At 35.7% G+C, this 17068-nt stretch overlaps 2 protein-coding genes and 1 non-coding gene across 6 annotated transcripts; 2 read left to right on the top strand and 1 right to left on the bottom strand.

The window, feature by feature from the left end:
* The first annotated feature begins 3319 nt into the window (after window positions 1-3319).
* On the top strand, window positions 3320-8190 carry LOC135582754 (F-box protein SKP2A-like). Of its 3 annotated transcripts, XR_010494532.1 has the most exons (6): window positions 3321-3575; window positions 4063-4280; window positions 5710-6061; window positions 6132-6273; window positions 7602-8043; window positions 8133-8190. XR_010494532.1 is itself a non-coding variant. In XM_065139867.1 (5 exons), the coding sequence occupies exons 2-5, from the start codon at window positions 4090-4092 to the stop codon at window positions 7982-7984; spliced, it is 1068 nt and encodes a 355-aa protein (XP_064995939.1). In that variant the 5' UTR covers window positions 3320-3612; window positions 4063-4089; the 3' UTR covers window positions 7985-8131. The 3 variants fall into 3 exon arrangements, 2 of the variants coding, with proteins under 2 accessions (XP_064995939.1, XP_064995938.1); XM_065139867.1 differs by lacking the exon at window positions 8133-8190 and having other exon boundaries at window positions 3320-3612; window positions 7602-8131; XM_065139866.1 differs by lacking the exon at window positions 8133-8190 and having other exon boundaries at window positions 7602-8131.
* A 313-nt stretch (window positions 8191-8503) lies between these two features.
* On the bottom strand, window positions 8504-13151 carry LOC135582760 (ras-related protein RABC1). 2 transcript variants are annotated; one of them, XM_065139868.1, is made up of 7 exons: window positions 13015-13151; window positions 12745-12907; window positions 12173-12241; window positions 11180-11245; window positions 9884-10005; window positions 9535-9663; window positions 8504-8750 (listed from the first exon to the last, which is right to left on the bottom strand). In XM_065139868.1, exons 2-7 carry the CDS (start codon window positions 12881-12883, stop codon window positions 8643-8645), a joined length of 633 nt encoding a protein of 210 aa, XP_064995940.1. In that variant the 5' UTR covers window positions 12884-12907; window positions 13015-13151; the 3' UTR covers window positions 8504-8642. The 2 variants fall into 2 exon arrangements, with proteins under 2 accessions (XP_064995940.1, XP_064995941.1); XM_065139869.1 differs by having other exon boundaries at window positions 12994-13062.
* A 349-nt stretch (window positions 13152-13500) lies between these two features.
* On the top strand, window positions 13501-13572 carry TRNAM-CAU (transfer RNA methionine (anticodon CAU)). The gene has a single exon. It is a non-coding gene; the product is annotated as a tRNA-Met (tRNA).
* The last annotated feature ends 3496 nt before the right edge of the window (window positions 13573-17068 follow it).

Genomic DNA, 17068 nt, shown 5'->3' with positions numbered 1-17068 from the left:
TCCACAAGATCAGCAATATTCTTATTGAATCCACTCAGGAATCAATCCATTGTGGCCTCATGGTCTTCCTCCACATTAGCCCTTATCATGGCTATCTCCATCTTCTTGTGTTATTCATCAACACTCATAGAATCTTATGTCAAAGTTTACAACCGTAGATGCAAATCCCTATAGTAATAGCTAGGGACAAATCTCTTCCACATGATTTATTTCATCTCCAAACAAGTCTCCACGGACCTTTCACCATTTCTATGCCTATCTTTACATAATTGATTCCACCAAACAATAGCATGATCAAAAAATTCAATAGTGGCTAATATTTCCTTTTTCTCTTTGGAGTAGTTGTGACATTCAAAGATTAGCACTACTTTTTGTTCCTACTCCAAATAGGTACGTGGATTATTCTTCCCTTAAAAATATAAAATTTTCATTTTGATGTTGCCTATGTTTCTATTCACACCATCAAAACATCGTATCCAAGTTTGTCTCCTAGGATTAACATCTTAACAAATTAGAATAACTTGGTCATCATCCATGTCATCTCCACCACCATATTCATTATTGACAAAGGCTGTTTGTCTTCCATACCATGGTTCATCTTGCAATCTATTAATTGTATTATCATGCGTTTCTAAATGATCTCTTATATTTACCATCACTTTGAACATACATTCAAATTATTGCTGCATTGCTTGAACCAAAAGAGCATTTGATGAAGAATTCATTTCTTTATCTTTAGACATATTTATAACCTAAAAAACAAAGTCAGAACAACCTCACCAACACTCCTTCGTGTGTTCACTCAAGATTTGATTCACTCTGCTACACAATTTTTAGTTTTTCTTAATACTGATCTCACCACTTTTGCCTTTTAACTCTCTTTGTTTTATTCTTTGGGTTCTTAGATTAACTAAAGTACATAAACAAATAATTCAGATTATAACAATTCAAGGATAGTAAAATTGGATAGGTCTAAAAGAAACAAAAGGTAGACCAATTTAAATATGTGTACGATGCACTTCAATCATAAGCAAAGATTAAACTCAAATATCAAAGAAAAATTTTTGGAATAAAGAAAGATTTCTACATCCAAATAAGAATATAAATGAATTCATAATTTTTTAATTTGTAATTTGTAAGAATTCCTTGAAACCATAATTTTTTAAATTATGATCTCTTTACTTTTTTTTACCTTTGATATTCTCTCTTTTTTTTTTACCATTCATTTTTTTCTCTCTTTTTTTACTTTCTAATTTTTTTTCCTTTTTATACTATAAAATATGAAAAAAATAAAGAAAATTAGTAATAACACAATAAGCACAACAACGAAGATGAAAGAAGAACAACAATTATAGATATGGTGCTGAACGAAAAAGAAGAGGAGGAGAAAGGAAAGCTAAAAGATAGCAAATAAATAGATACACATACCTTAAACTTGAACCGAGCTCTAATACAAAATGATGGTAATCATCAACTTAGAAACCATATACCCCAATAACTAAAGAGCTATGATACATATGAAATATAAATTGACACCCTCCAACAAATTAAAACTAGATGAATTGTTCAAGATTGAAGTAAGGGAAACTATTCTAATCACTTTATTAATGAAAAATTGATGTAATAATTAGAACAACACTTTGATTCCCTTAAAATACCACAAACTAGGAAGTTTGATAAATTAAAAAGAAAAACAAAGATTTTTGGATTTTGAATCCCACAAGCAAAAAAGTTTGATAAGTTTCAAAGTTCATACAAGAACATAAAAACAAAACATTCACCGGTGAAGATGATTATACTTCTCAATTACCTCTTTACAAAGAGAGTTAGCCTTATTTATATAGTACAAGGCCATGTACAAAGGGGATAAAACTATTAAATATATTAAATGACATTTATATTACAAATTCATGAACGTAGATCACTCATGAATCTGTCTTGAATTGATTTGAATTATTATTCATAAATAAGACTATAATTCCTAATATGGTCTAATATAGCTGAATGACCTATATTCTTTAAAATAGGCTAAAAATTCATCCTTCTCTCAAAGCTGAACTTTCTCTTCATGATTTGGACTTGTTCGAATCATATAGACGATTTTATGCTCTTCTTGCGTCCATAAAATCTTGACCGAGTATTGACCAGCTTGCTCCTTCCAAATGTCTTCCAATAAATAAGTTAAGACTTCTTTTATTTTTTTAGTTTTTGCTCTTATCATTAATCCTCTGTGAATAGTTAAAAGGTCTTTCGTTCGTATCAATCCCTTACTCTTTTCCATCATTTTCTTTTGAAACATCATAATATACCATTATACCAATATATAATACGTTGATATTAATCTATATATACTAATCCAAGTAGATCATCAAAATGGTAAGTAATCGAAAAGACAATACTTGTTTTTTAATCATTTTGTAAAGGAAAGAACTCTCACAAAATCAAAAAATTAAATCTCATCTTAAAAAATGTTGATGGGAGAGAAAACTTCGAAACTAAAAGAAAAATTTTAGATATTAATAATAAAATAATAATAAGATAATAGAAGATTTACATGGGTTGATACTCCATGTAATCGAGAGATCATATTCCTCCCAATTTTAAAAGAATCAAAATATAAAAAAAAAATTATCTTACTTAAATCTACGTTTGAAACCCTTATACACCACCTCACGTAATCTTTTAATTTTTTTTCCCAATCCCCTTTAAACTTATTAGAAAAAATATATATAAATATCTAAAATATTTTTTCACATTTGGCGTCCCCATCAAAAACCAAAGATAAATAAGATATTTATGGAATAATAAAATCTTATTTTTAAGATCTCTTTCCTTCAAAAATATTATTTATATAATATACTTGCTTACCTTTCAAGCATACTAACTTTAGAAATCCAAAAATACATACCATCTCCAGTATAATCCAAAAATACTTATCACCTCCAGCAGAAAAATCACAGATACATGCCTCGTGCCTTTTGCGTTGGCCGATGGCACGCACGAGACCGACTCGGTGCCCATGCAATGACTCCTCTCGCCGTGCCACAGAATACAAGCCGCTCGTGCGAATCGCAAAGGTGCCGATCAAGTCTCTTCACGCATCTCAAGGCAACATGGACGCAGATCAGCGCCGGGAATGGTCGTGCAGTGCGATTGAGAAGGGCACGCAAAACACGTAGGATCGTACATCGCGGACGTGATCTTCCTTCTGATTCGTGAACGGCTGATGAGCGATCCAACCACGGGAACCCAAATTAATTTTAGTTTATATATTTTAATCCATATTTCCTGTAAATGGAGACGTCCAGGAACGGAGGGTGTGGCTGCTACCCGCGAAACGGCAACCGTGTTCTGGATTCGTCAACTCGTGTCGCTACCTGCCGGCCACGCACTGCCTCCACCGACCGCCACGTGTCAGCTGAGGCCACCGGATCCCCGCCCGTGTCCACCGTCCCCACGGTCGCCGGTCGATATAAACCCCCACGGAGCGCTGCAGCCCCCAGGGAGTCTCCGAAGCTCCCCTCGAACTTTGCCCGGTCGATCGAACCGATTCCCCACCCAATCCCTCGATAAAGGTAGAGGCGATTCCGAAATCGGTCCGCGTTTCTTAAAGTAGGTGATCGGCTTTCTTGGATCCTTGTGGGTTCTGTTCGCTTCCTTGTCACGATCATCTTTGCACGCGATGATAATCTGGAAGGACGGATTTGTTTCGAGCTTTGTGATGTTTGTTTGGAGGTTTCCCTTCCTGGACCGGCATCATTTTGATGTGTTCGTGACCCCGTCTTGTATCCGGGTGGATTTGTAAGAGTTGCCTTAGGGTTTGAGATCGTTCGCTTGTGTTGATTGTTTGCGAGAATCGATCGAAGCAATACTAGGCTGTAAATTTGGTTCTTCGTGTCGAATTGTATAGCTAAACTGGTCTTCTCCTCTTGCCATCTCTTAGTTCGGATGTAAAGGGAGAGACTTGGCTTCCAATTAGTCTCTAATAGGCTTAGCTAATTGCTTTTCTGTTGCTGTTCGTCCGTATTTGGTGTTGATTGTTCTTGGACTATTATTCTGCAGGAAATTTGTTGATACTGTTGCTATCTCATGGTGTCTGGTAGTGGAGAGAAGATGGAGGTTGAACCAGAACTTGTGATGTGCTGGAAGGACCTTCCGATGGAGCTGCTGCTGCGTATTCTTTCCCTTGTCGACGACCGAATGGTGATCGTGTCTTCAACCGTTTGTACTGGCTGGAGAGACGCAATCGGCTTTGGGCTTACAAGTCTCTCTTTATCGTGGTATGGATAATCGTTAGCTATTTCTTACCCTCTTCTTTTAAGCTAACATCTCGATTTCATCATTGAGCTCATTAGGTTCTTTAAGTGTCATGAATCACGACTGCACTCCTGACCTTGTTAGAAGTGGTGGCTATTGACAGTGAAGTGCTCATTCTCAATGAACTATAAAGGCACTTTTTCCTGGTTTTTTGGGGTATAGTCTGGGAACCATGTCAAGAGAACTTGAAAATGTTGCTATCATCTTATTGAGAAACTGATTTCATTAAATGTAAAGAATGAAGGCTGTGATCCCACTACATGTGAAACCTTCTAGCCAAAGCTTCAATACATGAAGAGATCAATGTGTTAAAGTTCTCTCTGAACGGAGAAATGAAAAGGAGAATTTTCAACCTGGTTTGGAAAGTAGACAGGACCTTTTGATATGTCCCCTATTAAGCTCCGTTCCTTAGTTTGCCTGTTGAGTATATGGCCTCAGTCCAGGACTCCAATCAAGGATATTAATACACTAAATTAGCACATATTTGACCAGACAATTTCAATGGTGAAGACGAGGGCTACAGCTTGTCACAAAACCTTTCACTGGCTTCAGCCCTTCTTTGCGGATACCACAAAATGGCAGCACATCTTGGTTCTTCCATATTGTTTGTTGTCATTGGTCTCAAATTTGTTTGTGCATTAATAGACAAAGCATGATGCAACAATCCACTATTCAAGCAGCACATATCCATTTTTTACAGAGCATAAGCTATTTTTTTGGCTCGTTGTTCATTCTGTGCTAGATGCTTTTATTTTCATGCTGTTCTCTACACTCATACCTAGAAATCGGAGGCAGGATCTTGTTGGTTTAACTACCTTGTACCTTTTCCTACCTTTTCCCAGTATTATTCCAAGAAACTAGAGAATCGGCAGTTGAAAATAGTAAAAGGGAACAGAGTGAACTGCAGTCCTTCATACTTGTTCCTCTCCCTTATCTCCTGCATCAGTGTTTTCTCAAAAGTTTGTAAATTACATCTGCATGAATAAGATGCTGATATCCTGCAATGCTGTAGCACTTGTGAAACTATGGATGTCAGAAAAACAATTATACGAACTGGAAAAGCATATGCAAAGATGATTTAAGTTGGGAAATCGGTCAATTCCTTGATAATCCAAAATTTATTCTTATGTAGGTGATTTCTGCTGGGCTTATCTTCAAGCTCTAGTAGAGTAGGATATGATTCTCATAGCAGGAATTTTGTTTTCTAATTGATTATCATATGAACGAGTCATAACTGTGAATTGAATTTATTTCTCATTAGACCATATCTTTCAGTATCATCAGATCAATAACATAAACTGCTTTTGGTCTATACCAACTGTCCGTTTATGCAGTGTATTTTTCACTGACAAAGATTTTGTGGTAATTGGAAATGTCATATCTGTATTGTAGGTGCAAAAACAACATGAACAACCTTGTGCGGTCACTTGCTCCCAAGTTCACGAAGCTTCAAGTTTTAACTCTTCGACAAAATAATACGCCTCAACTTGAGGACAGTGCTGTTGAGGCAGTTGCTAATTACTGCCATGACCTGAGGGAACTAGACCTTAGCAAAAGCCTTAGGCTGACTGACCAGTCTTTGTATGCTCTAGGCCATGGATGTCCCCGCCTAAATAAACTGAATATCAGTGGATGCTCTGCTTTTACCGACTCTGCCCTTGCATATCTTGCTAGTTGCTGTCGAAACCTGAAAACCTTGAATCTCTGTGGATGTGCGAGAGCTGCTACTGACAGAGCTTTACAAGTTAGTACTTTTTTACTTTGTTTTGCTGAGTACTAATTTTTGCTTGAAGGACACAGAAATTTTGTTGCAGGCTGTATCACGTCATTGCAGTGAGCTTCAGTCTTTGAATCTAGGTTGGTGTGAGAGTGTCAGTGACAAAGGAGTCACCAGTTTGGCAGCCGGTTGCCCAAATCTCAGGGCATTGGACTTGTGTGGCTGTGTCCTCATAACAGGTAAATTACATGGCTGACACTTACTATTATGATACAGACAAAGTCATAGGAACAGAAGCACTAAATCTCTGGAAGGAGTATAATACTTTCTCAAGTGTTAATAAGCTATTCATATTGGAAAATTACAACGTACTTCTCTAATTTGTTTCATTCATCTGGTTACTTACAGCACCAAAGAGCCTATTAGGCTCCTACTTCTTGTCCTTTTATATCTTGCTCTTGTCGTGCTTGTACTGTTGTTGGCCTAGTTCTTTTTGTTTTTATGCATTATTACATTGTTAAATTCTATCAAGTGGAATGTCTTGTTACATTGTAGAATCCTGTTGCCATACTGTGGAAGGTTTGAGTACTTGAACATGCCACAATATCAAAGCATCTGTGCTTAAAATTCAATGCGACTAGCATTAGATTTTGCATTGTTTGCATTTTTCATTAGATGTTTTTTAATTGTTTAGGGCATCATTATTTCTTTTGCATTTTATTTTTATGTGCATTACTGACCCAGTTCTCAGACTTTCCATCAAAAGGTTGCCTAGGAAGATTCTATAACATGAAGAATACTTAATTGTAGACTAGATATTTGCCTTCTGTTTCATATCATTCGCGACTCAGTAATCAGACTTTCTGTCATGAAGCTACAAATGTTTACTAATCAATATTTCAATGGAATATAGGAAGCTCTAATGGGGATCTCTTGTATCCACTCATCTGGATTCTTAAGTGATCTGTATTTACTTTTTGCATGAAAATTTTGTGCACAAACACTTTTGCCTTGTCCGTCAAATTTTTGTATCCTTATATGCGTTTTGTCTATATAAATTTGGAGAACTTGTTCTGATTACCGTTAAAAATTGTGACTTTGGCCTCCTCATTTTCTCATTCCGATTAAAAAAAGGAGGTGTTTTCATATTCAAAACTTGTAATTCAAATATCATCATTTGCTATTCTCAGTTCTACAAAAAGCAAGAACCCTTTTCAAAACTTAGACACTTGAAGCATCTCAAGAGAATCTTCCTACAAGATAAGATCTCATCAGAATCAAATTGGACTGTCATTTTTTAGATTGGAACTCTTTTTTGCTAGATTTCAGTTAAGAGATAACATTCTGATTGCACTGTTTATGACTATTATGCTTAGGCATACAGGTAAATTTAAAATATCTAAGTATTTTCACTGGAATTAGATTAATAGTACTGTTTGATTTCACTAAAGCTTCCTTTTATTCTTGGTGCTGAATTGTCTCACATTTATGTTTACATTACATTATTTCTTTTTAGCAGAAAGATCAGTATTTCTTAACGAAATTTGTGCTTGCTTTGTCACTGCAGATGAGAGTGTGATTGCCATAGCAAATTGCTGCCCTCATCTCAGATCACTGGACTTGTATTATTGTCAGAACATCACAGACAGGGCAATGTACTCGCTCGCGAATAGCTGCATGAAAAGCCGGTACGGGTTGTGGCAAGACAATGCTGGCAGCAGTAACGGCAACGACAACGCTGGGCTGGTGAACCTTAACATCAGCCAGTGCACAGCACTGACGGCTGCCGCCGTCCAGGCCGTGTGCGACACATTCCCATTGCTGCACACCTGCCCAGGGAGGCATTCACTCATCATCAGCGGTTGCCTCAGCCTCACTTCTGTGCGCTGTGCTTGTGCCATCCATGCTCACCGTGCAGGCAGAGCTTCTCTAGCAGACCACGCCTACTGAGGACCATGTCTTAGCAAGATACTCTGAAAGGAGTGGTGTGTACTTGAAGGTATAACAAGGTAGATCTCAGGATCATGTTGTTGTTCCTAAGCTTGTCTTGATGTTGATAACAAGATATAAATTAAGGTTGCTTATTTTGTTTTGTCAGGTAGCAACCAAGTCCCATGATAAATTTCTCACAATCTCATTGATATATATTCTCATCAGATTTCTTACAAATTAGATCCTGATAGGGGTTTCTAATGCCATAGCCTAATGAACTTTGCATTCTGACATTGAAGAATTCCATCACCCATATCAAGAAGATTATGGTGTAAGTAGGCTGGTTCTACGCCCTAGCAATTGGTAAAACAACAACTTTCCCTGATCTCATTTATAGTACAATGCAGAAACTTTGTGCTCTACAATGAGCAGAACTCCAGAGCAAACAAGTTTCTGACGGTCATCAAGTTTCTTGTCGGGTAAACATTAAACCAGTCATACACTAGTATACAGTAAGGAGGACATGGAAATAGCTGCTGAAGTTGGGAATATTGTGGATTACCAATTAAAAGAAATATCAGTACTATACATGAACCAACCAGCAAAATTATCAAGAGGCAATTTTGGCAACCACTAGTGCGAGGAATGCAGCGGAGTCTGTGCAGAAGACAAGCGGTCAGCAGCAGCTGCTTGTGGAAGCATCTGCCTGGGGAGGCTTTTGCTTGAAGATATTCTTTTTAAGGCCGGATGAACCCTCAGCACAGAGGCTTGGTGTTTCCAGGATCTGTAAGATGAATTTAAGATCATTAGTCTGGTATTCCATGGATCACCAGTAGTATCCTATTGATTGGAAAAGTACATGCAAGTCCCCGCTTCAAAATAGTCGATGATGCCAAGATAACAATCTGGATGGCAAGTGATTGTACAACCCCGATCAAACAGGTAAGCCAAAATCATCGCACCATGGCCAACCAGGAGCATGAGGGAAAAAAAATGCAACCGCAAAACTCTAATATGGCTTGAACATGTCAAAAAGTTACCGCTTGGCCATGTGATCAAGACAATTCATAAAGATGTTCACATATTTTCTGGCAGGAGGGCCTTTAAACAATGGATTAGGAATAATAAAAGACTTGACCGGTTGTGATATTGTTGGACTTGGACCATCCAAAAACCAACCTTGATGTCACTAAAATCAACAAAATGAAGAGAGTAATATAGGTTTTGAGGATAAGGGTTCCATTATTTCGAGCTACATTAGAGGCACCGAGCTAGTGGATGATGTAAGCAGGGACATCACTTTATTGTGAGTGCAAAAAGTGGTCATATGCATCATGTGGTGTCTTGAATACACATGCCTAACTCAAAAACTGGCTTAATAAGTGTTGGGAGTACACCAGCCCGCCTGGATAACAACTAATAAATTTTATGCACTGTGTCATCTCATCTTACTCACCTTTTGAACTCAGGTAATCTACCTTTTCGGAAAATAAATAAAAAAAAGGGAATGCTTATTGCAGCTATATTGTAAACGAGTTGTTAGCATGCAAACATGAAAGTTGACATACCTTTAACACGAGCTCCTCAAAGCATTGTTCCACATTGACACGAGTCTTTGCACTACATTCTAGAAACAAACATCCATATTCCCTTGCAAAGTCAATTCCTTCCTTTTTTGTTACCGCTCTCTCACCTTCCTGAAACACAAGAATATATGGAATCACATATTACCTTCTGATCAAAGATAAGTTATAAAAGTATAAATAAATTAATGGAACAATGGCATAAGAAAAGTTCCAATATCTAGGTTAAAAGTGATGTAGATGGTCACTAACAAGAAAAATTGGCTTGAGCGATTTATACATTTAACCTGAGATTTAAAATAAATATATATTATTGAAAAATATTCAGAATTACCTTATCAACCTTGTTCCCAACAAGCATCTTAATGCAATCCTGATTAGTTGAATAAAGTTCTATTTCCTTAGCCCATATATCAGAAAGATTTGTGAATGTGTCCCTCCGTGTTACATCATAAACTGTCATAGATTGGCCGAGAGCTGAAGATTAGCATTTAGAACTCAACAACTAAATGTAAAATCAATGAGATTTCTGTGAAATCATAACATCAATACCATAAAAGTTAGAAGACATCAACTAGATTGGGTATAACAATAAAGTGACTACCATAACAACTTATACTTGGTGGAGACACATTCCATGCTCTTATCAACAAAACTAATAACCAGTGGGCTCATAGCCTCTTGACCAAACAATGTTCCGTTGTTGAAAAGTCAAAGTTTAAGCAAAGGCCAAAGTGGAACTTCCTAGTAAGAAAAAGAACATATATAAAGATTAATTCAGCTCTTAAATACTAACCATACATGGATATAAGAATTAAAAGCTTTTCCACCTAATATTTGGCCTAATTTGCGTTTGTTCACTCAAGGTTCAAATGGTAGCATTCATGCTATCTAAAATTTACTCCATCAGCCAGATGTACCATCCAGCTTGTGTCTAACGATAGTTTGACAACACAAATATCATAGTTAATATGCCATTGGAGTAATCTAGGTCCTGATATGGGTTGGGGGTAGGTCCATGTGGGTTATTTTGTGGTCCTGGAGGGTAGGAATAGTTTGTTATCATCTTGTGAAATGGTACATAGAGTATCACTTGGGTCATATTTTCTCACTAAATAATTAACTATCCATCTAATTTAAACAACAAGGGTAGCAGAAAGTAACTAACCCACTTATTTTTGTTTAATGTTTAGGATTATTGTTGTTATGAAATTTTCACTAGTGCAGGAATGTTTGTAAATATTTTTTTCTTTAGTTTATTTGTGAGATTAAATTTCAAAAATATCATGATCCAGTAACATGTAACACATAAAATTGGCCATTTCCTGTCCCATTTCCACAGGACCATGGCAGTGTCAGCATGCAAATAGCTTGGTTAGCAAGACATACAATCAAGTCCATACAAAAAGTTATAGGAGATTCTTATCATTATATATAAACAGCCAGGGCATACAGCAAAAAAAATTAAAGGAGAAAACATTAAAGAAGTAACTGGAATTAAGCTAAAATATAAACTTTATCTGACAGATAACTTCAGCAGTATAAATCTAGTTATAAGTTTTTTCAGCTTAACTATTGTACAAAAAGGACAAGTCTGTAAAATTAATTACAGGCAATGAAGAAGTTATACCCATAATGACTCCTTGTGCTCCTCTGTAATATGAACTTGTTAAAGTTCTGAATCGTTCCTGTCCAGCTGCAAAACAGAGTCTTTCTGAGTTCTCATTTAACAACATTTGAAGTACAAATCATGCTGCAAAACCCAGGAGTATCAACTAAACTAGCATCACAATGATTCTTTTAATTGTAGCATCGCACATACGATTTGGCAAGTACAATTGCAACAAGATGGTCTTGTATATAACAAGAAAAACAATAGTATGGCAATCCATTGTTCATCACAGAAAAGAATAAAAATTAAATTTGAACAGGATTCAACTGTAGCATAGCAAATAGCTGGGACTTCTAAGATTGTGCTACTACATGCAATTGATTCTGCAATTGCACCAATCTGGGGTTTGCAACACCAGTTATATTCTTGTCAATTCATTGACTTACTGCAGCCTAAACCTTACTTCAGTCAAATATAATAGAACTGCATTATCGCCTTAACAATCATGGACCACATAAGAAATGCACAAAATCATGACATTACGTGGTTTTGTATAAAGTTGATAACCTGTGATAATTAATTTGTATAGATTGAAAGGTATGAGATAGCCAACTTATGAAATTGAAACCTCCTGCATCAAGTAGAATTTTGTGGTTGTTGCTTCAACATCATCATGATGCATACTTCTTCTTCTGTCTAGTAATTATCTTATAACCAAACACTATTTGCACTATGGCAGTTCCATTCTCCAACCCCATTTCATGTCAAAAATATTCTTTTAATCAGATGCTTATTCTCCTATAGAACTAACATGTCAATAGAATTAGTTCAAACAACCATCTTTGACTTGCATGTAAGCTTTCCACCTTAATGACCCTGATAAGGAGCTTCTCAAAATTTGTGTTAAAAAAAAAAGAATTTCTGTTACCAAATATTAACTATATTCATTTACCAGTGTTTACTCTCAAGAAAATAGGAATGAGAATTATGCACCAAGTGTTAAACAGTCACCTGTATCCCAGATAGCAAGCTTCAGCCTTTTTCCACCAATGTTAACAATCTTTACTTTGAAGTCAACGCCTGGATATAATTATGGAAATGTTTGAACAAAATCACAGTAACAATAAACAAATTCCAACTAAATAGTTCAACAAACTCCCTTGATAAGATTTTACTTGAAATTTTAAAAAAATTAAAAGCAACATTCAAAGCCAATGTGCTAAGATCCATCAGAAGTACAATCAATCACAGGGACAAATTGCCAGAAAGATTAGCCTTTATATTACAACTGAATTTTAGCCTTTATATTACAAGTCATCACATGACAATCCTGTCGTGGTTTGTCATTGCATTCTCACAAAACGTTGCAAATCTCCTTGTAACTCGAAAACTATTACATATTAATCAATCAATAACACCATCACCATCAATTACAAAAGCAATCGATCGACAAACGAAAAATAAAGCTTCCTCCTTTCCTACTAAAGGTTAAAATTGTATCAAAATTCCAGAAATTACCGTCAAAAATAATTATAGCAACAAAAAAGGACCAAAGAAAGACAAGAAAGGATCCAAGACCGCACCAATTGTAGGCGAAAGATCCTCGAAGGAGTCCGAAGTGAACCTCAAGAGGAGACTGCTCTTACCCACGCCCGAATCCCCAATCAGCAACAGCTTAAACAAATAATCGAACTCCGGCTGCCCTGAAGACGCGGAATCCATGGAAGATATGCCGCTCCGGAAACCCTAGAAACCAAATTAACCCCCAAAAGAACGCGTCAGTAGGAATAAAAAGGAAGAAGTCACAAATCCGGATCACAAGAAACGCCAACCCCAAGAGCATCGCAGAGTACCTCGAAGACGGAATTGGTGGAGGAGGAAGAAATGGGATCCGATCGGACTCGAAAGAGGCAAAGCAGAGAAAGAAAGGGGACGGCGGACGGTGGACCGGGGGCGCTTTTTTTTTAATATATTTAATATTTAAATAATTAGAGCTCGGCAGTTAGTTTCGGTCTTTTATTAATAGTATTTAACTGGCGGGATACGTAAGGTTGCCAATAATAACATTGTTTTGTTTTTACATTACTATATATATATATATATATATATGTATGTATCGTTGTACACTTTGGAAATAGCATTTTTATTATAATATACGTATTCCTGTCTAAGATTTACATATAATAATCTCTGCAAACATCACGTATAAGTTATTCCCGAATTAGTGATTTTAAGTTTAGGTTTAGAAAATGAAGAGTTAAATAATTGATGAAAGGGATATGCTTAATACCACAAATATTAATAGTTATATAAATTAGTAGACTAATCAAGGATCAGAAATCAGAGTGGCGCAGCGGAAGCGTGGTGGGCCCATAACCCACAGGTCCCAGGATCGAAACCTGGCTCTGATAACTTATTTTTCTTTTTGAGGAATTTTTAATACATTGATCCAATGCAGTATGGTAAAACCTGATTGAGTAGTTTTTAATTAATTTCTACTGCTTTTTTTTAATAATAACAGGTCAGATAAACTATTTTTTTTTACTTTTTTTTGTCATAGAGATAAGGAAAACAAATTAATTTTTATTCTTTTTTTTTTACAAAGTTAAGGTAAATCATGTGAAATCAGCTTTATTATAATTTTTATCTAACAAAGGAATTTCCAATACATTGTGGTAAAACTTGACTCTGATATAATTTTTTTATTTAGTAAAGTAATTTTTTTAGTATATTATGGTAAAACTTGATTAACAAGTTTTTAATTCATTATTACCACCGTTTGCAAACAATAACAGATCGAATCTAATTTTTGCTCGCAGACCGGCTAAATTTTTTTACTTTTCAGTGATAGAGAGAAGGAAAATAGTTAATTTTTATTCTTAATTTTTTTTACAAAGACGAGGCAAATCATGAGAAATTAGTTTTTTTATATTTTTCATCTAATAAAAGAATTTCCAATACATTGTGGTATAACTTGATTATCATAAACAACAGTAGTTTTTAGTTTTTCCACATGGGTCACCTAAAATCGTTAGGTATTTTTCACATATATTAGGAAAACTCAATGGGAACGTCCACCGTACTATCATGTTCCATTTGTCTTAATTTTCATTGACATGGGTATAGTTGTCGTTATTATTGAGACTAATTAGATTATCTTATGTAGTTAGTTATTCTTATCATCTGGATCTCTATATTTTTAAAAATTATATTAGAATCTCTATACTTATGAAAATAAACATTCAATATCATTTCCCTTCGCATCATCGATTCTGCTAACGAAAAATATCACACATGTTATCACGTGCATAAAATTGTGTTAAAACAAGGTTAGAAAGATATGTGCTATTATTATCGATATTAATTTTTTATATTTTTTATAAAAATTATAATTAAAAAACTAATAGTTTTGCAATCGTTGATGGATGAGGAGAAGGCAGGATTACAAAAGAAAAAGAGAGAAATCTTTTCAAGTACTTCACTTTCCAATAAAACGTTCAAAGATACCGAGAGAAAAGATAAAGCAATTGAATAACACTACCTCACTTTGTTTTTCAATAATTAGTTACATTTAGTATCTTAATCTTTATATTTTTAAAAGTTATATTTAAAAATTTTGAATAATTTTTTTTTATTAAATTATTTTTTAATCTTATATAGGGATATTAATAATTTATTTTTATAAGCGTAGAAATTATAATATAATTTTTATGAGCATAGGGATCAAAATATTAAAGATAATTAATTATATAATAATATATAATTAATCTCGTGATGACGATCGATGTGCTGTTGGTGTCCAGCATCCAACGCCTGTAGCAGCATCCGTCGCGGAAGCACGACAAGGAGGCAGACCATTATATGTGCATGGAGAGTGAGCTTTTTGCTGATGAAGGCATAAGACTAGTCTTCTGTTGGGAGGAGACTATTCATGTGGTCTCCTACCCCCATCGTATTTACTATTTTACTAATTAATTTAATTGTAAAAATTAATAATTTATTATAAAATACTAAGTTTAAATATCATTATTATAATTTATTTTTAATAAAAAATTCTTAGAACCGGTTAACTTTCTGTCTATTAGGCTGATTGTATGGTCCATGCTCTCAGCATACTTACTAGCGTCTCCAATGGTAAAAGTTATAACACATCTTAGATAAATTGACACTAGTGAAACTGCAATAGAAAGTTTAATTGAATACATTTCCATTAGAATTTTACTCAAGGAAACTTAAGTTAATTTTGTAGGGAAATCTAGGGGGCGACATTACATGCGCAGTGGAAAAACAGAAAACAAAATCTTCAAATTTTCCAAAAATATGTTTGTCATAGTGCGAAGATTGGTATGCATAATCCGTGAAACTTAAAAGCCATGTGTGAGATAGATTGTGTTACCTAGGGAGATTATATATCTCTGAATCCCTACAGATCTTTAGGAGAGGGTGAAAGAGGTCAAGCGTCCTCTCTAGTGATAATCCATATAGCAAGACTACGATGATGCTCCTCAAATACCCAAGCCTGTTATCTGAGAAAGAGAAGGGGAGAGGAGAATAGGAGGTAGCAACTAAGAGAGGCTCTAGTCTATGAACCATTGGTTCCCTCCTATTTATAGAGGTCCCCTATCAACATAACCCTAATGGATCATACCCTATTGAGTATTTGATCTCTATCCAATAATCTCTTAATGGCTCTTATTGGATATTATCCATAGGATCCAATAATTCAAGTGCTTATTGGATATCCAATAATTCAAGGGCTTATTGGATATCCAATAAGATAGGAGCTCCGACGGATATCTCATATCTGAACATCTACTTATCGCAATGCCTACCATATGTGTGTGACCCTCTATGCCCAATATCAAGCTGGTCATGAGTCATACCCGTCAGAACTCCTTTTGGCTCAGTGAATTATTATCTCCATAATAATTCACTTGACTTATTGACTGCGGGCGTACTATGTCACTACGTCGTAGTCCCCAGACGATACAAGGGAATCCAATACATTGGACCTGTTTGTTCTTAGTTATTATATATCTATAGTCTCTCATCTATCTAATATCTCAAAGACTATATATCGGGCATGGTGCTGTCATACCCATACGGTTTCTACTTGAGTATTGCTCTAATTGGATTCTCCCCGAGAACTCTTTTTCTCTCAATCCGAATGACCTTGGCCAGAGATTTGTCTAAGCAAGAACACTTGAGATATTCCTCTCATGACACTGAGAGTGGATGATCCTTTATCGATACTCAATAGTCCTCGTAAGATTGCTACCACTCTTGATAACCAGTTGTGCTAGTTCTGGAACCTCCAGACCTATAAGTCCGGTATCAAAGAGTGGAGTACTCATATAGGACATCCTTTGTATCTCAAGTCTAAGGACCAAATGTTGAATCTCATATTTTGATGTTGAAATTAATTAATAAATTATTAATCTAATCCATATGTTGAGATAAGTGTTGCAAGATTGACTACGATAATGAATAAGGTATAAAGCAAATGTTGGGTTGGAGTTAAAGATCGAACGATATGACGAAGATTCGAATGATGTACCGGAAGCTCGCTGAGAGTGTATCAAGAGCTCGTCGAGAAGTCATCGGGAGTTCGCCAAAAGCCTATCGAGAGTTCATCAGGAGCTCATCGAGAGTTCGTCGGGAGTTTGCCAAGAATTCATCGAGAGTTCACCAAAAGCATGTTGAAAGTTCACCAGAAGTTTGTCGAGACTTTGTCGGAAGAAAAATTGACATACCAGACAAAGATTGCTTAGTTAATGACTTAATTATTATAGTTAGAACTTAGATTGAGTTACGATTGTAAGGTAATCCTACTAATTAAGTTAGGGGCCAACTGGGCCCAAAATAAGGTTGAGTTGGGTCGGATGGAAGGCTCACTCGGCCACTTGG

Source organism: Musa acuminata, chromosome BXJ3-2 (assembly GCF_036884655.1).
Source record: "Musa acuminata AAA Group cultivar baxijiao chromosome BXJ3-2, Cavendish_Baxijiao_AAA, whole genome shotgun sequence".
In the NCBI taxonomy this organism is placed as follows: domain Eukaryota; kingdom Viridiplantae; phylum Streptophyta; class Magnoliopsida; order Zingiberales; family Musaceae; genus Musa; species Musa acuminata.
Note: the sequence above shows the minus strand (reverse complement) of the source record. Positions and strands in the feature narration are given on the sequence as shown.